The 25698-nt window shown below is 37.0% G+C and overlaps 10 protein-coding genes across 10 annotated transcripts; 5 read left to right on the top strand and 5 right to left on the bottom strand.

Moving 5' to 3' along the window:
* Positions 1-370: 370 nt before the first annotated feature.
* far11 (SIP/FAR complex subunit, Far11/Csc2) lies at positions 371-2833 on the bottom strand (the record flags this gene model as incomplete). The annotated part of the gene is made up of 1 exon (XM_056180068.1): positions 371-2833. The coding sequence occupies one exon, from the start codon at positions 2831-2833 to the stop codon at positions 371-373; it is 2463 nt and encodes an 820-aa protein (XP_056034825.1).
* A 185-nt stretch (positions 2834-3018) lies between these two features.
* crt10 (WD repeat protein Crt10, involved in ribosomal RNA decay) lies at positions 3019-4790 on the top strand (the record flags this gene model as incomplete). The annotated part of the gene is made up of 8 exons (XM_056180067.1): positions 3019-3063; positions 3113-3221; positions 3278-3611; positions 3664-3761; positions 3804-3924; positions 3965-4184; positions 4234-4656; positions 4698-4790. 8 exons carry the CDS (start codon positions 3019-3021, stop codon positions 4788-4790), a joined length of 1443 nt encoding a protein of 480 aa, XP_056034826.1.
* A 333-nt stretch (positions 4791-5123) lies between these two features.
* On the top strand, positions 5124-7901 carry gpi13 (pig-O; the record flags this gene model as incomplete). The annotated part of the gene is made up of 1 exon (XM_056180066.1): positions 5124-7901. The coding sequence occupies one exon, from the start codon at positions 5124-5126 to the stop codon at positions 7899-7901; it is 2778 nt and encodes a 925-aa protein (XP_056035530.1).
* A 272-nt stretch (positions 7902-8173) lies between these two features.
* SOMG_05114 (mitochondrial proline metabolism regulator) lies at positions 8174-9178 on the top strand (the record flags this gene model as incomplete). Its single annotated transcript, XM_056183888.1, has 3 exons — positions 8174-8554; positions 8640-8964; positions 9015-9178. 3 exons carry the CDS (start codon positions 8174-8176, stop codon positions 9176-9178), a joined length of 870 nt encoding a protein of 289 aa, XP_056036550.1.
* A 450-nt stretch (positions 9179-9628) lies between these two features.
* sip1 (Pof6 interacting protein Sip1, predicted AP-1 accessory protein) lies at positions 9629-15747 on the top strand (the record flags this gene model as incomplete). The annotated part of the gene is made up of 10 exons (XM_056180065.1): positions 9629-9875; positions 9919-9997; positions 10041-10089; positions 10134-13562; positions 13600-14112; positions 14148-14847; positions 14908-15067; positions 15109-15253; positions 15296-15497; positions 15542-15747. The coding sequence occupies 10 exons, from the start codon at positions 9629-9631 to the stop codon at positions 15745-15747; spliced, it is 5730 nt and encodes a 1909-aa protein (XP_056034824.1).
* Positions 15748-15864: 117 nt separating this feature from the next.
* Positions 15865-16689, bottom strand: flx1 (mitochondrial carrier, FAD Flx1; the record flags this gene model as incomplete). The annotated part of the gene is made up of 1 exon (XM_056180064.1): positions 15865-16689. One exon carries the CDS (start codon positions 16687-16689, stop codon positions 15865-15867), a length of 825 nt encoding a protein of 274 aa, XP_056034821.1.
* Positions 16690-17778: 1089 nt separating this feature from the next.
* tom7 (mitochondrial TOM complex subunit Tom7) lies at positions 17779-17996 on the bottom strand (the record flags this gene model as incomplete). Its single annotated transcript, XM_056180063.1, has 2 exons — positions 17779-17913; positions 17973-17996. The coding sequence occupies 2 exons, from the start codon at positions 17994-17996 to the stop codon at positions 17779-17781; spliced, it is 159 nt and encodes a 52-aa protein (XP_056037223.1).
* An 831-nt stretch (positions 17997-18827) lies between these two features.
* Positions 18828-20867, bottom strand: pho7 (DNA-binding transcription factor Pho7; the record flags this gene model as incomplete). The annotated part of the gene is made up of 1 exon (XM_056180062.1): positions 18828-20867. One exon carries the CDS (start codon positions 20865-20867, stop codon positions 18828-18830), a length of 2040 nt encoding a protein of 679 aa, XP_056036712.1.
* Positions 20868-22123: 1256 nt separating this feature from the next.
* On the top strand, positions 22124-22521 carry cbp4 (mitochondrial respiratory complex III assembly protein Cbp4; the record flags this gene model as incomplete). Its single annotated transcript, XM_056180061.1, has 3 exons — positions 22124-22160; positions 22250-22368; positions 22456-22521. 3 exons carry the CDS (start codon positions 22124-22126, stop codon positions 22519-22521), a joined length of 222 nt encoding a protein of 73 aa, XP_056036709.1.
* Positions 22522-22981: 460 nt separating this feature from the next.
* SOMG_01267 (CorA family magnesium ion transmembrane transporter) lies at positions 22982-25441 on the bottom strand (the record flags this gene model as incomplete). The annotated part of the gene is made up of 1 exon (XM_056180060.1): positions 22982-25441. The coding sequence occupies one exon, from the start codon at positions 25439-25441 to the stop codon at positions 22982-22984; it is 2460 nt and encodes an 819-aa protein (XP_056037183.1).
* Between the last annotated feature and the right edge of the window lie 257 nt (positions 25442-25698).

The raw sequence follows: 25698 nt of genomic DNA, 5'->3' as shown, positions 1-25698 counted from the left end.
AAGTATAAATCAAACGCCTTTACTTCACTAATTAAATATTTTCGTGTATGGAGTTAAGTGTTGGTTCGACGGAGCTACACAAAATTATATATTATACTAGCGAAAGAAAAATGATCTGATAATAGTGATTTCCTTACACGTCACTAATTACTATTAGTAAACAAATTAGGTAAGGACTTTTGTACGAAAAGGCATTCGAAAAGCTTTCTTTGTATGTAAAGATATTAAAACGTTTAAATTTGAAAGGATTATCTGAATTGTTGAAACAAAAAGAATACAGTAAGATTTAGAATTAACATGAATTCGTTTCCTTCAAGGCTTATTATTTAGTAAAGAAAGAGAAATAAAGGATAAATCAATGAAGCGCAGGTTAGAAAAACGAAGACACATTTTGTACAAGAACAGATGAAAGTTCATTATCGAAGAAATCAGAAGTCTCAGAGCTTTGTGCATAGGTCCACATAGCATCTGGCAGATTCTCCATCATATTCGTTTCTACTAATTCTTCGATGGTTCGCTTCAATCGAATTTCCTCAAGCATATTTAGGTCGTATAACTTATTGCAAATATTCCCATATAGTCGTTTATGATAAAATCGGATCAAAATACACAAAAAGGTGTCTTGAAGTTTGGATGACCGTTGTGTTTCCAAATTGTTTTCTGGAAAGATCCAACTATCTCGCAAATTGAGAGGACAGTGCAAATAAATTTTGGTAATAACATTCATGTTGGCTTGCTTCCATTTTACTCCCAAATATGGTATATGTAATTTCAAAACCTTCAACGCATATCCCTTAAGTACATCATGAGGGATTTCTAGCAGTCTTTTCAAATGATTCTGCATATCAATTTTAACTAGAGTTTCTTTTCTGTTATTATGATATTTACAGATTTTTCCCGTTAAACGAAGGCAATTCAAAGTAATAAGCGTGTTTCTATAAGACGGACTCTTGGAGTAGACAAAAGAACCACTGGAAATTTGCTTATAGGACTTCGCAGTGAATGTGAAAAAGCCACCCCGAAGACATTTCATGTCTCGTTCGGCGTGCATTGATGATTCATTGTCTGAGAAATAGCGACTCAGAATTTCTAGAAAATGGTTATCGTACAACAGTTTTGCAATTCTTTCGGATCGTAATACATGAGATAAACGAAGCCATTTGATCATCATCAAGAAAAGACCCGACAGAGAATATAATATTAGTTCGCAAGTATCAATGAAGTACAAAATATTACCTGACACAAAAAAGCCAGAAGCCAGTTCGTTCGATTCACCTATTGAATTCTTTTCTAGCGGCTTAATCACAGGTTCACTAATCTCCTCACTAGGGGAGTCGGCAACCGCCATATCATTAATGCTTTGCATTTGCATTGCTGCTTCGGATGAAGAAAATGCTTCGATGTATAATTTATTTACTTTTTTAGAAGTATAATAAAATAAATGCATCGATAATTGTACGAAGATATCCAAATGAAGGAATAAGTCGTCATAAGACTTCGAAATATAACTCACAGATGGATCATTAATTGCCGGCTTCTCATGTGAGAAATCCAAAGATTTAACTGCATCATTCAAACTGGTACCAAGGAGATGCTGATGTGTACAATGCCGTAAGTATTCTCGCTCGAAAAGTAGTTGCTGCACAATAATATTGTGTTTGCTTTGACGATGCAAAAGCTCAGTAGCTTCTATTATACTTTTAGGAGCGGGGGAATCTTTTATAGAAGGTGTAAATCCAAAAGGTAAGTTTTGGTTCGTTTGAAATTGCTCACGTCGAGTGTTTACTTTTGATTTCGAGTGTGTCAGCGGTAAAGAAGGATTTTCTGGGGAACATAGACGACTACTGCATAAAAAATAGGATTTATGAAACGAATCTGTGTTCAGCGTAGGAAGGATATGTATCTGTTCTCTATCCAACGGGAGCGAATAAAAAGGATGGGCGAAAAAGGAATACTTGGTAGCAATTTCGTGGCGAAAGACTTCATAATCTAAAATTGTAGTCTTTGGTTTATTAGAGGATGTGTTATTATCTATGTTCCCAACAACATTCTTCTTTTCTTGAAAATCCGTTTCTGTACCCCACAAACGGAAACACACTTTATAAATAAGGAAGGTTATTTGTCTTAACGGAAAAAGGCTGACATTATCAAGGTCCATTTCGTATTCATTCATCGTGTCATTAAATAATTGTACCAAGGAAGACATTAATGATGGCTGCAGAGAACGTGCGCATTCAATCCATTCAGCATAATTTTCTGAAGGGACCGTTAAAAAGAAGCAAAACAATGAAAGAAAGAGAGTAAGCATCTCCTTTTCTTTCAAGTCCGACATATAGCCAGGCAAACGGTTTGTGTTCCAATTTGTAAAGATAGAATAAATAACTCTAGGAATTCCAAAGCTTCTAAGCAATTCAATGTTTCTCTCTATGCTTTGAAAATGATCATCTAAATCTTTGACACAATCATACACTCCTGCGCACAGATACAGGATCGTATAGAAGGCTCCATTTCGGAGTGTTTTCCCAGATTCAAGTTCTTCACGACACTGCGAAATGAATTCTTTTTTTATTGCTAAGGGTAAATCTGGCCATTCCAGCTTGCTACCCAAATTTCGTACGGTTTGAAACACTCTAAGTTTTGAGTAGAATATTCTTCCCGCTGTTATAAATAATTCTTCTTCTGAATCAAAAAAGCCATCTAAATCATCCTTCCAATTATCCTCGAAAGTCCCTTCAAACTCAACACGACTTGTTTCTTGAGTCGGCACATCCATGAAGTACCTCAGCCGTTGAAATTGGGCGAAGGATAAGCAATTTGCAGCAGTTGCTGCCATTTCAGTAATCTGAAGAAGATAACTACTTCCAAAGATGTAAGAAAAAACCTTATGTGAAACTTTTGGGATAATAGTAATGTGTGTGTAAGTTTCACTGGTGCATAAACCACCTCTACTTTTCCACTTGATTAGTCGTGTTTCCTTATGAATTGAAGATATACTTAAAGAAAGGCTTCCAAATAAGAATGGATAAAGAAATTTTAGTCAATGAGTTTCTGAATCGCCTAGATGTATGAAAATGTGCAAACTACTATTAAATGCTTACTAATGGTGCTCCAGTTCTCTGTCTGTAAATTATTTAAACTAGAAGAAAAGCCATTTCAACTTTTCAGACATTCCTTAGTTGCATGTAGCAGGTTGATTGACTACATGTTTGTGGCTGTCGGAGGTACAAAAGCAAGGGAAATACGGTTTGAACAAAATAGTAACTAATAATTATTCCAGAGGATGTTTTCGTTTATAATCTGCTACCTTTTTCTCGAGATTCAAATGAGCCTGAACCTCTAATTGTGCTTCCTTGTGCTCATAAGTCTTCACCAATACAGCATGGCGATCTCCTCCCGGGAATGCCCAATGGAATCAATCATATCCGATGCGACCTTCTAGGTGATTTGGAATATTTGATCACTGCGACAGATTGTGGGAAAGTCGCAATGTATGATGTAAAAAACCTTCAAAGAGATCCTATGACTTTTTCGGTTGGTGCTTCTGCTTGGGGAATTGCTCTTTCGTCGGAAAGGTATTTAGCCATCTCCTCTAACGCTCATGTTATCAATATGTAAGACTTTTCCTCAGAAGCAACATTCTCACAATACCGACTAACTGTCCAGTTTCAATTTATCTACAGATTACAAACAATGCAAACGTGATTACCGTTCGCCTTGGTTTCGACAGGAGTCCTTAAAACTGATAGAACACCAACACAATAGTAAGTTATGCTCCCAACTGGTTATGTTTAACACGGTTTTAGTTCCTTGCGTATCATTCAACTCGAAGGGGAATTTGCTCTTAAGTGGATCAATTGATCGGTCATTACAGTTATGGGATATTAATAAGCTGTCTTGTTTGTCCAAATTCCATACTAAAGTGTGGTATGTAAATCTGAACATTCGTCCTATTAATGACTATTAGGATATGGTCTGTTAAATTTGTTGATAAATTCGCCTTTACTTTCGTACCAACTGTGAAGGATAAAATTGAGACTTTAATACCTGCCAGAACATTTGGACAGACTCCTTGGAATCCATCGGTTTCCTTAAGTTTAGAATCATTTATTTCCGATGAAGATGATTATGATGACGATGCCGTGTTTGAAGGTGAGTATTATGTGCATATGCACAATGAATCTCCGGTAAGTGAATATTTCGCTGCTTACATTTCCATTAACATGAGATACGTAGGATAATCTAAAATCCTGTTTTCGTACGTTTGTACGAGAACCCCCAGAGGAACTCTTTGTTTTTGCGACCAAGTATTCCGTTGTCTTATGTGGATATCATCATTCTCAAATCTATCCTTTTGTGAGCTGTCGGAATTGCTTCGAAGATCCATCTGCTATACGGTTTGAGGGACTTCACAGAATTAATATGATGGAATATGTACCTCAAGTGCAGAGTCTCGTTTGTGCAACTCAAAGTGGTCAACTATCAATACTGAGGTTAATCACAACGGAAAAAGTAATCAGCGGTCAAGTTGTATATGCTTATTCCTTCATTCCACAATTCATAACTTTAAACAGATATGTTGATACTTTAGTATTGGGTATGAGCGTCGCACCTTGGTATCCGGGTAATGAAGATGAATTCCAACGATTTAAAATTTTGGTAAGGTGGATATGTAACATGGACTTACTAACCTTTCATAGCTAGTTTTGGTTAATGGACAAGTTTTGACTGTCGAAATACAGTTATCGGAGGATTCATATGCTACTAGCCATGTTGGAAACATTTTAATCTGAACATAATGAGATTTGTAAAAACTTTTAGATCGATTTTTCGATTTTATTTATGATTTAATTTTATATATCGATTTTAGCTAATATGGGAAAGAAAGCCATGAATATTATCTTTATTTGAAGTTGGAACTTTGTTTTTACTTTCCATTAGCTTAAGATAGTTTCTTTAGAATTCATGCAAATAATTAACAATTACCCTCCAGTACTTTACAATAAATCGTCGATAAAAGTAGTAAATTGATTTATACGTTTGTACCGTTCACCACCTTTTATAAGAACACAATCGTTTTTGGGGAATAATATAATATAAAGGTTTATATTCTTAGTCATTTGTTTATGCAAGGAAAGGTTAAGGTAACTAAAAACAGTAGTTTGTCGAATACATGGAATGCTTTGAAAGCAAGTATTTTTTTCGCGCTAATTCTGCTATCAAATTTATATGGACTTAAGTCGTTTACTGATGGCTTTCTATTAAGAAGAGAAGTCTTAAACTCGACATCGTCTTGTTCTAATCCACCACTAAATATATCACAGTGGAATGAAACCTCTGAGTGCTGGGCTCCAAAATTGTTCTCTAAAGCCGTTATAGTTGTTATAGACGCTTTAAGATATGATTTTTTGATACCTTCTAACGACTCTTTTTATTATCATAATGCCCTAAATACTCCGTATGAAACATCCGTTTCACATCCTGAGCATTCCGTCTTACTTCAATTTTTAGCTGACGCACCTACAACTACTTCTCAGCGTCTAAAAGGTTTAACCACCGGTTCCCTTCCAACTTTCATTGACATCGGTTCAAACTTTGCAGGCACAAATGTTGATGAAGATAATCTTTTATATCAATGGAAATCATTAGGTAAAGACATTGTTTTGCTAGGAGATGATACTTGGGATGCTTTGTACCATGAGTTCTTGAATCAAACATATTCTAGACCTGCTTTTTCCTTTAATGTTCCTGACCTTCATGGCGTAGACCGGAAAGTGAACAGATATCTATTTGACTATATAGAAAACGCGCCATGGGATATTCTTATCGCCCATTACTTAGGAGTTGACCATGTTGGGCATCGGCTAGGACCGAACCATCCTACCATGACAGAAAAGTTGAAAGAGATGGATGAGTGTATTAAGAAGATGATGGATTTGATTGACGACGATACTCTTCTTTTAGTTATGGGTGATCATGGTATGGACAGTAAAGGTAATCATGGCGGTGACTCTTTCGATGAATTAAATTCGGCATTGTGGATGTACAGTAAGAGGCCAGCTTTTAAACCATTTAAGCCATTCGGAGAAGGGCGTTTTTCGAAACAAGTTGATTTGGTTCCAACTTTGAGTTTGATACTTGGAAATGCTATTCCATATGGCAGTTTAGGAACTTTAATACCAGAACCATTTTACTTTCACGGAGCTAAATTTTTGCACGATTGTATGGAGCTAAACATGGCTCAGATTAATAGGTTCATTCAAAGTTATGAAAATGAAGCTGAAAACGAATATGGTTCTGTTGCTAAACCTATTGTGCATACCGATAATGAATATTTGGATTTGTTTATAAAGAGATATACAAGCTCACAGCATATATTTGGATATTTTAAAAGCATTTGGGCAGAATTCAGCCTACTACCGATGCTTACGGGGTTCGTAACATTGGTTGTAGGCGGTCTATCTCTTGCTTTGCTAATGAACGATACAAACGCTACCAATAACGCTTCGGATTTACTAGCTATTACTTTGAAAAAAATCTTTCTATTTTCTGTACCATTCTTATTTCTTGGAACCTTAATACCTACTCATTATTTGATGTCATTATTCACGTTAGTTCCAAATATAACCATTCTACTTGAGCTGTATAGGAAAGTATCTTTTGAATTTATTTTTACTATTCCTAGTCTCCATAGTCTTTTAGCATTGGGATTAGCCATACTCCATGTTTGCAGTTTTGGCTCTAATTCTTTCACGATATGGGAGGATCAATTGACTCACTACTTTTGCATAACATTTGGCTTTTTAATGATTTGTAAAAGCTTTACAAACAGAGATCTTAGGTTGACTCTGGATTCATCTTTCTGGTCTATCCTCTTCATTATCCTGCAGTTCTTGACATCTTACATTACGAACTGTCGCGAGGAGCAAGGATTTTTTTGCACCAGTACTTATGTTTCTACACCTGAAAATACCTTACGAAGCTTAATTACCTTGTCAGTTTCAACCCTTACTTCTATCTTACTTCCTTATATATTTAAGAACTATCTAGAATCAGTTTTGAAGGTTACACTATCGAAAAGGAAGCAAGTAATATTGCATATATTTGAATTTCTTTCATCTGTTTTTTGGATTGTACAACATATTTTGGCTAATAATTCCTCCCTTGAATTCAAGTACGGTCGAATGCTTGTCTATATTGCGAATATATTTCTTATTGGCATACTTACTTGTCTACTTTGGCAAATATCTTTGTTTTCTGTACATATAAATCGTGATCAAAAATCAGGTAATGGAGAAGTTCTGATCGCAGTCGTGGAATATTACTTTATTTTCGCATTATTTTCATCCTTACTATTGTTTCTTCAACGCCCACTGGGTAAGTTGTCCTTAATTTCTTGTCTAGTGCAGATATTTATATTATTGCGAATTGAAAATTCTCAGTCATCGCCCGGAGTAACATTTATGTCTATTCTATTAAGCATTCTTGGGTTGTCGCATTTTTTCACAACCGGTAATCAAGCGGTTATTTCTTCCCTTGATTGGAATTTTGCATTTATTCATTCCACGTCCGCAGAAAATCAAATTATCAATGGTATACTAATGTTTTTGCACACTTTGGGTGGTCCTATTATTACTTGTTTATCTCTTCCCTTGTTTGCAGCTAAGCCTTATACTACGAAAAAAGTGTTTTTTAGATATTTTCTTCTACTTTGCTCTTCTTTTCTACTATATTATCTCTCAATTGCAGCTAGCACGGTGTTCTTTGCTGGTTTCTTCCGAAGACATTTGATGGTATGGAAAATTTTTGCTCCAAGGTTCATGCTGAACAGCATTCTCTTGTTTACCCAACAATTAATTATTATAATAATGTGTCTTTGGAACTCGCTGTTTTCCTTTTCCTGAAGCACAGTGCGCCTACAGCGCTCTATTAGCGATATGGTCATTGTCACGAGTAATATCAGATTCAAAAATAAATGAATTCATCAAATTATATTTAAAATAAAGAGACCTAAGCATGACTAAAAAAAAGAATTAAGTGTCCTTCACCAAGCATTCTTCGACTGACTTCAGATGACCATCCAAGTTACAACGTTAAATACACGGATTGCCAAATGCAGATTGTGAAGCTATTGTATACGATTCATTAAATAAAAGGAAACTGTTTATAATATTAAATGCTGTCTTTTTCTCTAGTAAACCGCTCTCTAATAAAACCTATCCGACTATCTAGAATTACACTACTATCGAGTCTACACCCTAGAAAATGTACAGCAAGGCCTTTATTTAAGCACAGATTGAATCGTTTCTATGCTACCGATTCGGAAAATACCATATCCAAACCCGACCTTTCTTTGGTGAAATCGAGTGATATGGATCAACGATTTCGAGACCTTGAAGGTTCCCATTTCGATACCTATAGCTTTTTTAAAACATTGGTCGAAGGTGGTTATAACGAAAAAGAAGCAGAAGCTTTTCTGGACGTTACGAATATGTTTATAACTGAACTCTTACGACACAGCCATATGACCTATTTATCAGAAGCCGATTTTGAGAATGTGAGTAAATTGAAAACGAAATTGCTTATAATAATTTACTTTAATTAAATATTTCATATTAGTTCCTTCAACTAACGTTCTTTAGTTTTCCTATTTATTTCGAACAGCCCTGTCAGAGCTTCGTTCTGAAAAAATAAATATGAGAAAAGATCAAATTAGCACACTTCGTGCTGGCCTATTTTCAAACCAGCGTGAGGTTGAAGGTTTAGAACAACTTGTTCATGAACATCTTAACAAGTTAGGCACCGAAAGTAAAATGGAATTTGAAAATAGGAAAAACGATACTCGCAATGATGTTCAACAGCTTAGTGCGAAAATTGTAGAGTTACATAACTTGCTATCTGTTTCCTTAGGAAAACTTCGAGCCGAAAATGAGAAACAGAAATGGGAGCAAATTAGGAAAGCTGCTGGTATGTGATTTACCTTCCAGAGAAGAAATTATCTAACATCGATATTTTAGTTGTTGTAATGTCGTTTACTGGTTTCTTGGTATTAGTTATACCGTTAGGTCTTCGATTCCGCAGCAAAAAGAAAGAACGGGCATACAATGTTGAAGAACTGAATGAATATGGACAAGATAGAAAGAGAGATGATTATCCAGACAGCACTATCTCTCATCTTTAGCGTACATACCGATATATATTGCTGATTAACTGTGAGCTGAATGATCTAAGCATAAGTCACATGTTCAAATGAATTTTGTGAGCTCAAAAAAAAGAAAAAAAAAACAAATAAAAGGTGCTCTTCTTCTGATTGAATTTATATTCCTTACTATATACAGGAATACTGGTTGCTTATATATTTCCAACTAATAATATTAATCTATAAAATTCCTGTAATTCTGCCTTCCATTCATGGATTAAATTACTCAGTATAAAATATCCTAGTATAATGTCTGTTCCAGAGGTATGAGGTTACCCTCAAAAAAATCTCTATTATATGATTAAGTTAATTACTCTTATCCACTGAAATTATAATTTAAGTTCCTATGAAATATTTACGTTGCTAGGCTTAGCTGGCATCGGAAGCATTTCCTCATTTACCAATCCCAATACTTCAAGACAAATAAACCATATGTCGACGGCACCACTGTCGTTAGAAAATCTTGAAAGAGTTGCAGGATTAAATAAAAGGGAAGTAATTTATACAAAACTACTCGATTATGAGCAGGAACTCCGACGATTAAGCAAGACATTTCGAGAGAGCTCTGTTCAAAGCTTCGTAGACCCAATACATACTTTAATTAGACAGTATGGAAGCTATATAGGATATCCTACAAGAAATTTATTATCAGGTTGTGTAATTGCACTACTAGAAGGATGTATGAAACGACTTTTACAAGCTTGCTGTATTAACTCTTTCAGTTGAAGGATATCAAATTAATCGTGTATTGGTTGGATTTGTTGACAATATAATCGAAAAGAAGGATAACATTGAGATTTTGTATGGAAACAGCACTCTCTGTAATTGTTTGCTAATTTGTTAGAAATAACTTATCGGTTCTAGGAAATTGCTTACACGCTTATGGTCAAACCGTATGTATGTATATTTATACGCTTTTCTAATGAAATGTATTTAGATAAATCAGCAAGAGACTTTCGTGAAGGTTTTTCTTAAATACTCCAAGAATAATTATCCTCATGGCCTTCGTGTTTGTGCTCTTCGAGGTCTTTCGGAAAGCATTCAACACGCTGGGAATAACTTTGGCGAAGACTTGTTGAAAGAGGTTTGGAAGTCTGTAAAATCCAATCTGGGAAGTTCTTCGTTGAACGTTATTCTTTCAGCTTTAATTGGTGCTTACAATTTGCTTCTTCATTCTTCTTTGCGAAATTCGGATTTGGAATGGCTAAAATCTTATTTATTTAAGAAATGCGTGACGGAAAACTCGGCTTTGCAAAGTGTGTTGGCCAAATGCTTCACGGCTAGCACCATGTTGCAAGCGCACCGCCAGATTGAAGCTTTAAAAGCTGCTTCTTCTCCTTCCGTTGCTGATGAAGAAAAAAATGAGGATTCTGGTAATACTTCAACACTACAGCGAATTGATGAATCTGATGAGTTCAGCAAGGTTTTGCGAATGCTCCTTGAACTTTACAACCACAAATACGCGAAATCTGAGGCTTCCAGAGGCGTAATAGCTCTTGCTATTAAACACTTTTTCCTTTTACAGGATTCATCAAAAGTAAGGACGAATTATTCTCTCATCTTAGATGTTCTGCTCAACTCCACGCTTAATTCTTCCTTGAACGAATGGCTTTCTGCTTTGGAAGAACAACATTTTACATTCCTTCTGCGCGACGTGATTAATTCGCGGTTTCTGGATCAAAGTTCCGAAATCCAGGCTTTGGAATTGCTTTTGTCTAAAATTTTAGAGCCATTCGTAGAAGATCAAACAAAAATACCAATTACACTAGTTCAGGCTACGTTTTCCTCTATTGCTGGTATTCTGGCAAATTTGAAGGGTTCTGTTACTCCTCATCATAGTAACTTCCTCAGGGTACTTTTTGATATTGTTAGCTTGGGAAATGACAGGTTGAAAAATAATGCTGCTTGGTGTTTGCGATGTTTACTTATAGTGATGCCAGACCCCATAATGCCAACACTATTATCACTTTATGGAAAGCTAGAAAACGAACTAAAGTCGATGCGTTCGAGAACGAAAGAGTCCAAGATCAAACCAAACAGCGGAATTTTGGATAATATAACTCTGGCTTTAGTTTCATGTTATGTCGCCGCCGAAAAAAATCCATTGTATGTTTCATCTTTCATTTTTTCAAAATTGTTCAACTTTTCTCTCGAGCTTATACGGTCTTCCACGAGTTTGGACTTGTTTACAGCTCAAGCTCAGTTAAAAGTTGGATGGCGTTTAATGACATCCTATGTTTCGTTTGGTCCTTCTTTTACTAGAATGCAACTTTCACAGTTGTTCGTTTTGTGGAAGAATGCCCTTCCGCGCGTGTCTTCTAATATTCACTCTCAAAACTTTATGGAATCTAATGCTGACTTATTTACTCGCTTCGAGGCTCTTCAGTGTCTTTTAGCATTTTTGAAGTATAATAGGGTTCTCTTGACACCTGATGTACGAAAGCGTATAATTTTATTCCTTACGAATTGCTTGAAGTTCTATAAATCTTTTTATCTTACCAAAAAGTTGGAACTTCAAACAGTTATTCATTATTCCGACTATTCTCATAGTGAGTTACGTACACTGCTTTTATCGAAAATATTCCAATGTTCCCTAGAACTTATGAACATTAATGGCGTGACCTTAGACGATCAAGAGTTGCTGTCAACATGTGTCTCGATAGTAGCAGAACTCTCATACCTCCAATATCTAGATGATGATACTCATCAACGCAGTTATTCTTCGAAAATAATCCCGGGTTTATTTTCTTCATACTACTCCGGAAAAAGCGATGACGGTAACCATATTACTGAAGGACCAACACCTTACTTAATAGGGGATGCGACGACTGATATGCTTTTCCTGTTTTCTAACTCAGCCAATTTTTCTTTCCCGTTTGTTCGTCCTATTGCAACTGCAGTGGTAGATAGTGCAGTCATACTATTTTCTCTAATATTTTGTTATCAACCGCCAAAGGTTATGGAAAGTACGTTAGAAATTTTAATCTCCTCCGTCTCCAACACAAGCAACATAAGGGATTTATCCAAGGAAAAAGCCATATCTACTAATGTTCTGTTTTCAATCCACGGGGCTTTGAAGGTTTTCTGTGAAAAGAAGCTTTCTTTATCGAGTAAGGTTGTTTCGCTTGTCATTGAATTATTGGATATGAATTCCAATTCTGATGATATTACGATAATCCGGTTATTTGCAGAATCTTATTCATTTTTGGCTTTGCTTTGTCAAAAAAAACCGACATTTGTTCTTGATGTTCTCATACAACGCGCTGCTGAATCTGGAAATCCAAATTGTAGGGCAACATCAATAATGGGTGTCGGGCACACGTTGGCTAAATTGGGTTCCGGGATCTCTCAAGCATTTTTGGTAAAAGTATATCAACTGCTCAAAATTTTCAATGCTGATTCCAATGATATCGTTAGGAATTGCTCCATAGAAGCTTCTTTCGTGTCATTGGGTACAATTGCGAAAACCATACCAAGCGTTTTAACTGGTCAAATGGGAATACTCCTTGGTTATATGATTTCAGCAGATGTCGATATAGAAATGTTACTTTTGAAAAGAAAAACCGATTTGGTGTATCCCACACATTTATTCATTGAATATCTTGATTGCTTGATTAATGAGTTGGGCCCCACATTGAGAAGTAACTCTTCCGACTCTTACCTTGCATACAACATTTCCCGTGAGTTGTTGCGTTTTGCTGGGGACGATAATGATAACATCACTCGAGTATACAAGTGTTACCAGCATTTGTATCTGTTCACACCGCTTGATTTGAACTCTGGAATTTTTATTGATAATTTATTGAAAAATATAATTGATGTTAAGCATCCCGTGATTCGCGAATCAGCTATTGAGGTTTTATATCAAATTCTACTTCAGAACCAATCTTTTTCAGAAACTTGCTATAAAAGGCATCTGGACAAGCTTATTTGGCAATCTATAGATGCCACACCCGAAAACAAGTTCTTGAAAAATATAGTGCATATATGGTTAAAGGATTTCAAAGAAAGCGATATTTCCTGGTGGGTAAATATCCTTTTGTATTTAAATGGTATAAAAGGAAATTTTAATTTCGAAAGGTCTTTTGAGAATGAAACATATTACAGCTTGGATGAGGACACTGTTTCGCTTGCTAATTCCCTTGTTACTACAGCTGGCAATAAAAACTATCGCTGGCAAACCCAGCTGTTTGCATCCTCAATTCTAAATACATGCATATCCGACGTAATGTCTACCAGCTCGGATGCTTCTCGATACTTAATTTCGAGGATTTCAGATTTGATACGTTTGGCTTTCATCCTATCTACTTCCGATAATTTCTACCTAAAAGAAAGCGGACTTAAACTTTTAGATACTTTGATAGTGGTAAGTAAGTACTTATGGCATAGCTAACTGATAACAGAATTTCCAAACCGTTAAGGACCCGGATTTCGAAGATATCCCCTTATTAGATCAATTTCAGGCGCAGATTAGCTCTGCTTTTACTTCGTCAATAACTGAAGAGTCCTCACCAAAAATTGTCTCTCTAGCATTGAATATTGGCGCCAATTTCATCGGAACAGGTCTTCTTCCAAATGCTAGCCAAGCGAATCGTGTAGTAAATATGTTAAAACATGCACTTGATGCTACCTTTTCTGAAAATCATAATGAGAACAATAAGCAATTTCAGAACGATTCGATTTACGTACTACGGGTAACCACACTATCAGCCTGGGCGATTTTGTATGGTTATTCCCGTAAAATTGACTACCTGAAAGAAATAGCTTCTCCTTATTTAAGACGCTTTGCTGCGCATTGGGTGGTATCTTTGAGAGGTTATTCACGCCTTCGGTTTGGACCTAGCTTACTCAAAGACTTTGTTGCTGATACTTCTTTTTCTCACACTCAGAATATAAACCCTAAAATCCTTCTAGATGTAAGTAAGTTTTTGTTTCGTAACTAATATTTTAGATATATGAGACAACATGGTTGAACATTGCTGAAGCGTTGACTTTGCTTTTGAACGAAAATTCTGATCTTGTCTATGGGATTTTAAACGGAGAGGAATTGACATTATCAGGAGAGGATATATTTTTCCATGACAGTATAAATTATACGAATGATAAGCACTCGTTTAATTTTTTTGTTTTTAGTATTTGCTTTCAGTCGTTACTTATTCCTAGCACCTTACAAACTTTTGATAAACCTGTTTTACGAATTATGAAAATCATGACTGCAATATTGACTGAAGATCTATGTACAAAAGTACTTTATGATACCAATGTTTTCCCAGAGGTTATTGATCTTCTGATTAGACTCATACTTACAGAAGATTGGGAAACAAAGATAAGTATCGTTCTTTTTGTCAAAAAATTAGCGTTGACGAATCCTGAACATTCCAAATTGAAAGAGTGCGAAAGTGATTCTGTTACTTCTCTAGAGCCTTCTGTATCGGAAGGAGTTGAGCAGTTATTTGACTTGGTCAAAATATTAATTTTGGCTTTAACCGTCAGGTTACCAGGACTACGATCAAATTCTGTATATTCCGCTGGGAATGAGAAGTCGAGCCACTTTATTATACTATGCTTTGACTCCTTTCTGGAACTTGCCAATATTTTTCCCACCATTGTTAGGGTGGATCTATTTGCGACTGCTTTACATGTTTATGAAGGTAATTTTTTTTTTTAAAAAAATTAAAAAAACTCATTTGCTTATAACTAATAATAACCAGTCATTCTTGATGATCCTTCCCTCCTTAAATACTCGAAACATGAACTTTTAGCTGTTCTTCGAAAATTGTTGAGTACAATGGTTACGCAAGATAATTCTATATGTTCTACCTTGTGTTATACTTTATTTGAGCATCTCTATTCTATGCTTGAAGACAAAGAGTATGTATTATAGAACATAACAATATCTAACCCTACGACAGACAATTACAAAGTAAAGACAAAAAAGAAATCATACTTCTGAGTATGGTTCTCGTCCTTACGATAGCAGCACCTCTTCTAGATGGAGAGCAGCTTATAATCCAAAACTTTATAACAACTCTTTTCGGTCTCTTGAAATCGACGGAGGTAAACCTATTTAATTAGAATCTTATTGTTAACTTCTCGCAGGGTTTCCAAACGGCTGCAAAATGCACTTCATCTTTATTGTTGGCAAACAGCAAACATGACACGATGAAAGCATTGTGTCGCAAAATTATTTTCGATTCTGTTGCAATGCTTCAAAAAGGTGAAATAGCTCACAGCGGCGGGTACCTTGAAAGTTTTGTACCGGCCTTAATGAGTATGTATCAATACATCGATAAGACGAAAAGTACGTTGTGAAATTTGGTAAATTATCAGGTTGCTGACGATTAGAAACTGCTTATCTTAACCTAGCTCTCCCTATAATCGGACATTTTGGAGTAATGATTGAGAATCCTGATGTCCATACGAAAATTGGAAATTTGTTGCTTAGCATATTTTCAAAAGAGCCAGAAAAGACAAAAGATATTCTACAACAACTTACCACTGCACAAAGGAAATGCATTGAGAATTTTGTTATGCAAACTCGACAGGAATAGATATTTTAATGAATTATAAAGACAGACAACACATGACTGATTTTTCTATATTTGTGAGACAGAAGGGGGTTTTTCATTAATACAAAAATTAGTTGACAAAATTGTAAGGTTTTTGACTCAAAGAGATGCCCGGGATTTGAAATGTGAACCTACTTGCTCATACACTAAGAATGTAATGCAGGTTTGAGGGATAACTCTCAATAAATGAGGTTGAAACCCCTTATAAAAAGCCAAGGGGCCTTCCACATTCCATATAGTTTTGAACATATCAAGAGTTGATAGTCCTGGATGAAACACCTGCAAACGAGTGCGAACAACAAGGAGTGGATACATGTTAATGGCAGCGAATACCTTGGATGCAGCAGATATGATTAAATAGTCTACATTCGATGGTTGTCCCTTATGCCAAATTTTGAGTTTTTCGTAAGCCATAAACTGCAAGGCACCTTGTGAAACGCCTAAAAGAGAGGGTGTAAAACCAGCATAACATCCTCTCACTCCCTCTTTTCTCAAAAGCTGGTAGAGAACATAAAAAGGATTGCTTTGATCCGCAGTTCTTGATAAAATTCGTGACTTTACTACCCACATTGGGTTTGTAAGAGCTGCCACGATGCATCCCGCGAATGCTGAACTTATTAATGTCTGCATAGCTGTGATTGGAATAGGCTCCGAGGACGGCGCACCCAAGAATAAACTTTTTGTAAAACCATACACATAAAAGTACGTACCCCAACTTATAGCCGAGCCAAGCGTGTTAACACCTAGTCCATGATAAAGAGAACGAATAGAGCCCGTGTATTTTAAATTATCTCGTAAAACATGAAGTAAAGAAATACCCTTTGGATTTGAAGATGCTTGCATTTGAACCTTTGCCAAGTCTAAAGGATGCATGACCAACGTTGAACAAATGCCAGCTGAAAGGCCGGCAATGGCCTGGTCCATTACCAATGCTGTGTTTAAATATACAAATAGGTGGGTAATGTAGTATACATATACTTCTCAAATATGGGAGGTCCCTAGAAATAAAACAAAACAACAAAATGAAAACTAAACCGCAACAAAGGGATTGGTGCCGCCGAATAGTTTTGCAAATTTTTAGCTTTCCTTATTCCTAACTAATGGAACACGAATATTTAAATTTGACCTTTTGGTAATCCACCAATGTTCTGTTGAATTCTTTCAGCGTTCCATTCGATTGCTGGAAAACAACCCTGTGGAAAATTAATGGAAATACTACAGTAACAACAATATTGAGTGTGTCTTCTTGGTATTTTATCCTGGTGACAGGATGTTGTTGTTTACGACACGAACTACCTGACCTACCTTGGGTATGAGAATGTTACACTCAAAAGTAACACTAAAGCATCCCAAAGGCAGTAGAATAAATATAAGTGAGGAACTAGGAAAAAATAGTAAGATGGATTTTTAGAAGATTAATATGAGTATAGGGAAAAAACTAAAGCTGCTTAAGTACTTTCCACCTCTAATCTGTATTTTACCAGCCGGCTTACTCCTATGTGCGCCCGCCCCTTTCAATTTGATTACGAAGCTTTTTCAACAGTGCATGAAATGAATTTTTTCAGAAGCTTAGGTGGTGTTCTTTTAGTAGTGAAAATGGTTTAAATGGTGCAAGGAATTAAAAGAGAATCTCGGCGCTTATGATCACGGCGTTTAAAACTGTAGTCTTGACCTTCAATTCGGTTCGTTTCAAAAAATAGTGATAGAACTAGTTTCGATAGTTTCAGTCACGATAAGACATATCACACTAGTTGAATTTGTTGAATGGTCTGTGTAAACTTTATAGCTCTTTGTTTAAGTGTCATTGTCAACATGCTGGAATCATTTCATATGGAACAAGCACTCACTTTGATACTAAAAGCCCCATCGTGCTCAGCCAAAAAGAACTAGAATGAAAAGTAGAATAACATCTCATTTGAAATCAAAATGACTATACATTACTTTCAAACGATGACTGAATTTTTCTGCTTCAGCATACAAAACATTGAAGGCATTCAACGGCCTTTTCCATCCTTAAGCCAAAGGGTTAATAACACGCATTAATTGAGGCTTGGGAGAACTTTGGGTGTATCCTAACCAGAGGATGAAGGGAATCCAACCGTAATGAGTAACGGTTTTGCCGACGTTAAACACCTTGATGAGACGTTCCTATTTTCTGTTAGATGCTTCCTTTCCATATGCTTATGTTACAAGACAGAATTACCTACCTTTGATTCTTCTGTCAGTTGCATTTTGGTAATTCGTGAAAGACAGGTTTCCCCGAATGGTGAAAGTTCCAAGGATACAGATACTCATATTTTAGCCATCAGTAAATCTCATTGTTCTATTTTTCGAACCGCGTACTATTTTGTTAAAATAAAACACCAAATGATCGCTTGGTAAAATGAAAGAAAAAAAAAAAAAAAAAAAAAGAATGATATATATATATATATAAAGGTAAGATAATAAGATGTTGCAGTAGTCAAAAGAATGGTGGAAAGACAGAGAACACCATAACATTTCCGGAGCAAACTCAGAGTTGATCAGAATTTACTAACGAAAGGAATGAAAATATATCAGATATCGAGAGTAGGATTCCTTTTTACCACACCAAAATGTACATTAAATATAATTTTATTTAAAATATAGGACACAAAAACTCCAAACGAAAGACACACTTAAAAGAAAATTTTACAACTCAAGGGAAGCAAGTCATGTAATGCAATCATAAAAATGTATATATAAAATATGTAAGTATTGAGAAAATAATAAAAAAGATAAAATAAATTAACAGTCTCCAATTCAATTAAACGAGGGAATTAAGATGCTTCAAACCATACACTTTCCTAATACATGCAGATACATTCAGTAATTCGTGAAATGTATAGTATGATTTATACAATGTTACAACCCAAGCAAAAGCAAAGGATGTGTAAGTCAGAAACGTTGAATGCAACATTCAATAAGAGCTTATACAAGTAAGCCCAATTTTGCGAGCAAAGAAAAAACAGTTTTCAAGAAGCAATAGGTTCAAAAAAGCAAGGGCATCTAGGATGAATTATTATAAAGTATTAGTGGGAGTGTTAATAATCACAATTGTCGCCATGATCATGATGGAGATTCCGGTATGCAAATTGTTCAGGATGCAGGACTTCGTGGAAATTCAAGTCGGGTCTAGCGTGATATGAAGGGTGATCATGAAACAACAACATAGAAGTAAATTCCAATTCGCGCTGTTGCCTGTCACGAAGATCCGCCAAATTCGCATGTTCATCGGGATTATCGGTCACACCAAGGCAATGAAGGCAAGGACGCTCTACGAGATGATGAGGTGAATCAGCAGCAATGGAAAAGGAATGTATTCTTCCACGGAGAAAAGGATAATGTGTTTCGGGTAATGCAGTCTGTTCTTCCGATTTAAATGGCGAAGTGAAATTTGTATCATGAGGCGAATAGCTCGAGTCATTTGAAACAGCATGGTCCAGATGGTTCATTCCATCAAACATAGAATGGGTGTTGGCATATGGCTCGGCTTCTGGGATATGGCTTGTCCCGTAACTCATGTGGTGGTAGGAAGGATGCATCGGATCATTGCCAGTTTGTGAGCTCTCCCTAACCGATTGGTTTTCGTCTTCCATTTTTACTTCAGGGGGATGTTCATATTCTACTTGAGGCACCAAATGAGGTGGAACAATGGAAGGGTCATGAACTGGCCATGGAGGAGCCACATATTCATCGGGTCTGGGAACCGTTGGATTCACAGGTTGAGGTGGGAAAGTATGCATCGTATAGGCTGAGAAATCCGGAGGGATCGAAAGTTCAGGGTACTCAACTTCCATTTTCGAAGGACTGGATTCAGTAATAGACGGAGAATCTTGCGGATATAGCGGAAGAGCCTCAGGTAAATTGTAGTGCATACTTTCAGCACTTCCAACAGGATTTGTATAGCTACGTACTCTGGATCTTGGCCAATCGCTTTCTTCGTTGGACTCAAGGAAAGGAACGTCTTGTGAAGTATTTGCCAAAGATGACTCGTTGTTGCTCGGAATTTTCTCAGAAGGTTTAATGACTAATGGGTCTTCCATTCTATTAGACTTTTTTTTCTGTGATAAAGCAAACCTTTCTTGATCAGAGCGTCGTGTAGAAGCAGTTAAGTTGCTTCCTTTTTTGTAAGGGCCTCGTTTCATCCCCACCGGACGCTTTTTGCGAGGGATGTCTATACATTGATCTTCACATTCTGTTTTTCGGCAACGTATACAAGGGCGGGATTCGTCGCATTTTTTGTTGTCACGTTGGCATTTTGCACACGCGTGCTTTGTTTGCTGACGCTTTTTCTTGACTTCACCCAACTTTTCTTTAACTTTTTCAAACGCACCCATATTTGAAGAAGCGGAAGAAGTTTTTGAGCTTCGAAACTCGGGAGAAGCGTTGGATGTCGAAGAAGATTGATTTTCGATGCTTGAAGACTTCACTGATGGTTTCTTCGAAACTGTAGGCGGGTCAGGAGCGGAGCAAACACGGTATAATGGAGTACCATCTCGTAACAACGACTGATCCATTGGCTGTTCAAACGGTGGAACTGAATTAACATTTTCTAGAGGCTCGTTCATTATATTGTTCGCCGACGGCGGACAAGGGAACATCGACGGGTGATTGGAATGTTCTACATGTATATTATTTTGAGCAAAAGATGGACCCTCCATGTAAGTTAATGGATCGAGGGTATTCATAGAATGGTCGTTTGTTTGATGTACTGAGGCTATACCTGACAAACGTTGAGGCTCAGAGGTAGGTATGCTTCCAAGGATGCCTGCACGATGAGGTAAATGATTGAGATGTGGAGACACTGGGTTCTTAGCAATAGAATCATTGCTAATGGTATGATTTAATGGATGAAAAGAGTGTTGGAAAGTACCATAGGGTGTATCGGTTGTTGATGTTGTGCCAGAGGCAGACGTAGGAGGGTTGGAATGACTCCAAAGGTGCCTCATATGTTGGTTCACCCAGTAAAACTGTTCGTCAAAATCATTCCTGCCTAAGGGGTTGTGAAGTGGATCGGACCTTTCTGGGGAATTCTGGGATTCCAGAAAACGGAACTTGTCGGGGTAAGAGTTATTTTCCATACAAAACAAAGGGTAATTGAAAGTAGGAAAAAAATTGGGAAAAGATGTGAAACAAGATAGGAAAGGGATCTAGAAAAGATTGACGAAAATTAGAGAAACCTCCAAGAAATGGTGTTGAAGAGTCAAACCTCCAAATCAATAGCGCGTTTTCTTTCCGGCTTTTCTGTTCAAACCCCTTTATGAAGCATAAAGCACGACCACCCTTGATTCAAAGAAATCAAAGAAAACTAAACCCAAAGCACAAAGATCACGGGGATTTTTTCAGAGATTAATATACACCACTTTTAACTAGTAATGACTAGTAAATAAAAATTTTCCTTTAGATAAGACTTCGCACTTTGAGTAATGGGACTAGCCAGAAACTATAGGGGTTTTAAAACCGAAAGGATTCTTAATAATCCAGCCGACTCTCCCAAGAAAGATGAAGAAGAAAATCGTCGCTGGTAAGTCAAAGACACGCCAGTTGTACTCAAAACTGATGGAGTGTTAATGGTGAAAACTTCATCTGATATCAGCGTGGCAAGCTAAATTGATATAAGCATATGGACCGTATTGCGTTAAACTGCCGTATGCTAGTACCTAGAATACGATTTGTCCTTCACCGCTGATCATTGTGGGGTACTCCACAATATGACGCTTGTGCAGAGTTCACTAGAAAAACAAAACAAGGTACAGAAAGATATAAAACTCATTGCAATTTGCGAGAAAATACAAAGAAAAGAATTCCCAAAAGGTTCATGTAAGCCTCTCCCAACCGGTTCCTTCAAAACATTATATATCATATTAAAGAGGAGTACCATATGTTGGTAACAGGCAAAAGGAACACAAGTGGTAGGTGGTTGAAGGAAAACGCACGATTCAATAGTTTCATCTTGTTTCCTTGTTCTTTTTCTTTTTCTCTCTTACAGTGGGTTTCAGTTGCTTTGATTCTTCAACGCCTTCCACTATAAGACTTCAATGGACATGAAGGTTCGAGCATCGTCGCTTTGTTTTGTGAAAGAATCACTTCTTTTACTTTAATTTCATCTTTTTATATGTTTCTTCTCAATACTAGTGACTCTAAAAGCCATTTCTCTATACGCACAACCTAGTCAACGAAACAATCAAATAGCGAAACGTAAAGATGCCATCCATCGTTTGTGGCAGCTACGTTGGTGAAAACGTATCCAATTCATAAAAGATTTATCTTTTGGAGACATCGAGTTTGAGTCTTTTCAAAGAAAGAAACTGTACTTCCTGCAAGCTCAATACTCAAAATGAATAGAATCGTCAAAAGCCTTATGTACGGCGCTGGTATGTTGAATTAAAAAGTACAAAAGACCATGTCTTTCTCAAGCTGCCATTTTCATTAGCTATTAACATGCCTTTTTTTTTTGTAACAGGGATCGTTGGTTTTGGTTATGCTACAATGAAAATTACTGCTCCTTCTCCTCAACATGTGATCGATTCCTTGTCGCCAGAGCTTCGTGCTGACTATGAGAAACGGAAAAATGATCGAAACGTATGTACCGGAATCGAAAAAAAAAAAATTTAAAAAATTTCTTATCTTACACCATCCTACATCCTCACATGTCTAACATCACATTAGTCCGTCGAAGGTGTACTCCAAATGATTGAGGAAGCCCGACGCAACCCAAGAGACATTTCAAAATAAGGATTAATTTTGTAGTCATTGATTGTGCTATACACCCTCCTCATTCGTCCCGACGTTATTTCCCATTTATATGTAATCATCGTTGTTCTATTTGAATATTGTTTGAGAAAGGTCCCAAAGGCCAACTCCTAGCTTGAAAATATACGTATTGTTATCATGTGTATGGTTTTATTAAAACAGCTTGCTATGTAAACGTCTATTTTTTTCAGCCCAATTCACGACACTAAACAATATAGCTTCTTCTGTAGATTCTTCCTAACATATACAAATATTTGGAAAAGGCTATTCAATTCAAACGAAAAACAAACCCGTCAATATCCTTAACCAAACCGATACTCTTTTTGTTTTTTTTTTGTTTTTTTTTTTTTACCCTTCATGTATAGTGCAAATCTTCATAAATCTCACCGTAAAACGTCTTTCGATTATATCAAATCATTACACAGTTTTTGGAAGAGTTTGGTTAAATGGCGTTGTAACGAAGAGCAGCAAACCAACCAATCACTATCAAAGCGATTAAGACGCCAATGATTCCAAAGAACCAAGCCAGCGTAGAGTTTGTGTCACTTGATTGACCTGGAATAGGTACGTTCATTCCAAACAATCCTGTAATTAAGTTCATGGGAACCAGTACCGTACCAAGTAATGTGATTTTTGTTAAAGCACCGTTCATTCTCGAGTTTTCATCAATAGAATTTGAGGTCAACTGGGCTAAGTAGTTACTGTGTGTACGTGAAAGAATTTTCTCAAATTGAGAAAGATTCGATGTCATCGTAATTAAATGATCTTGAATATCACCCAAGTACAACCCAATTTCACCCGTTGGTGCCATATTCCATTTCTCATTACACCGTTTTGCAAGCATCTTAATGACATCTGCCTTGCCGTACAGCAAACGGAACATACCCATTGTTTTCTTTCGGCATTCCCCTATTCTTCGAAGCATATCACAGCTTTCATCCAGTCGACCCACCAATACGGAGTCTTCAATGGCTTCCGTCTCAGTCTCAATTGCACGAATTAACGGGACAAATGCATCTGTAATGTCATCAATTAATGCATAACAAAGCCAGTCTGAGCTCACGTCAACATAATCTCTCAGTTGACGAGCACGACGCCTCACAGAAGCAGGATGCGTAGTAGAACTGAAGTGAAAAGTCATAAGGCCCTCGCGAAACACAATAATATACATATTTAGCGGCTCCAAATAATCTTCTCCCTCAGGGTCTTGTTCAAACGACCTGAAACATACAAAGTAATACGACCTAAACAGTTCAACTTTTTCTCTTGTTTCTTGAACACGAATATCCTCCGTTGTTAACGGGTGGATCGAAAACGCTTTTGAAAGCATTCTCATTTCACTATCAGTAGGATTCAAACAATCTAACCACCAAACGCCTTTCTCAGCGCAGAGTAGAGAACGGAAACTATGGACCTCGTCTTCTAGCAAATCAGAAATAGCTGCAGCATGAATCGTTTCATTCTCTCCTGAAGAAAACAAGCTAAACCTATGAGGACTTTGAGCCTTTGATCCTATAGATTCCCTATTCGGAGAAATGTAACTTTTCAATGGTTTATTAGCTAATTTCTCGTCATATAGTACTTCCGAAGAGGTTCCTGTGGAATCTCTTTGAGGACTCAAATCCTTCCAATGCGGCTCGAAAGGTTTGCTGACGCTGTACTGTCTAGATCGGCAATTCACCATATCAGCCATTCTCTTCTGTAATTCCTCAGATGCAAAATTATCAAGCTCATCAAAATCTATGCCATTATAAGCGAGTGATTCTTCTTGCATCGGAAAGCAGACGTCTTCTTCAACGTCTCTCGGCAACTCTGAGTCGACATGAGAATTCGCATCCCGGTTCTGAGAAGCAACAGATTTCACTGAAGTAGACTCATTTTCCTTTGCTAAATATGTAGCCGGGGCAAAGTTAACGGAAGGCCTTGAAGGCTGATCTACCAAGTTTGTATCAGACTGTGTGTTCAGCTCCGTTGATATATTCTGAGAATCATCCATGGCGGCTGAGCACGACTTAGTAGCACTGGATCTTCGATATATTTCTGATGAAGGAATATCAGCATTAGGCCTTAAAAAATTTTCATCAGGAAGCAATGGGAGGTCGTTTGAGGACAAATCGGTAGAGGAGGATGACGAAGATAATGAATCCGAATTAGAGTCGTTCTTAATACTCATTGAGGAGATGGAATACAAAGATTCCGAAGAGCTATGATCACTACTGGAAAATTGTCCCAAGGGTTCAGAAGAAGCTTGTACACTGGGCTGACCAGATGAAGCATACCGGTGGTGGTGACGAGAGTAGGACGGATGGTACGTACCGGAATCAGTCAAGCCGGAAGTATGACGAGAAGCAGGCCTCCTTCCTTGACGCTTGTGGTTTCGTTTACCAGAAGGCTGCTTTTTTGTATCACCACAATTCGTACATGTTTCAGTATCAGGAAGCGGACGAGGAAGCTTGGCCCGCTTGTTCCATTGTTTCCTTTTCTTTTCATTATGATGATGTTTGTTATGATGATGTTTATTATGATGATGTCGCCTAGAAGGAGCAGCATTTTGATCCTGTGTAAAATGCTCTGAATCTTCAACAGGCGTTACAGCCATAGGAAGCGATGTCCTGTTTCCAGAAGAGCCTTGAAATGAAACTGAAGGAGATGCTACTGGTGTTGTAGAAGCAGCACTGTTTAATCTGAAATCTGCTGAAGGGAAATTGATCGGCTCCGATCCAGTAACATCATGATTTAACATTACTCCTTCATTACCAGGGACAAGAGTAACTTCTTCTGTTGATAGGGACGAATGCGGAGTACGATCACTCCCGGAACAATTCACAGAGTAGTCGTTAGTTGCCTGATTTATACCAGCAACGTCCTGGGTCTTCCTATGTCCTTCGGTAGATGAACCCATGATTAGGATATCAAAATTAAATGTAAATAGAAATGTTAAATAACTAAATATAACAAAAGAAATATAATCAGCTGGGACTGATCTTCAATTGAATGAAAGCAGCAAAAAGCCAAAGATGTTTTATTCCTTAAATCGAGAAAAAACAGGAATATATCCAAAGCCTTCAGCCAAAATTGGACTATAGAGATAAATTGGCCTTGAACCCCTGGATTAAGGTGGCTTCTTCACGCTTCCCAGAAGCACGAAAAAGACCTGCG

The sequence above is a fragment of the Schizosaccharomyces osmophilus genome, chromosome 1 (assembly GCF_027921745.1).
Source record: "Schizosaccharomyces osmophilus chromosome 1, complete sequence".
Classification (NCBI taxonomy): Eukaryota; Fungi; Ascomycota; class Schizosaccharomycetes; order Schizosaccharomycetales; family Schizosaccharomycetaceae; genus Schizosaccharomyces; species Schizosaccharomyces osmophilus.
The sequence above is the reverse complement of the archived record's forward strand: the minus strand, read 5'-3'. Positions and strand labels throughout refer to the sequence as shown.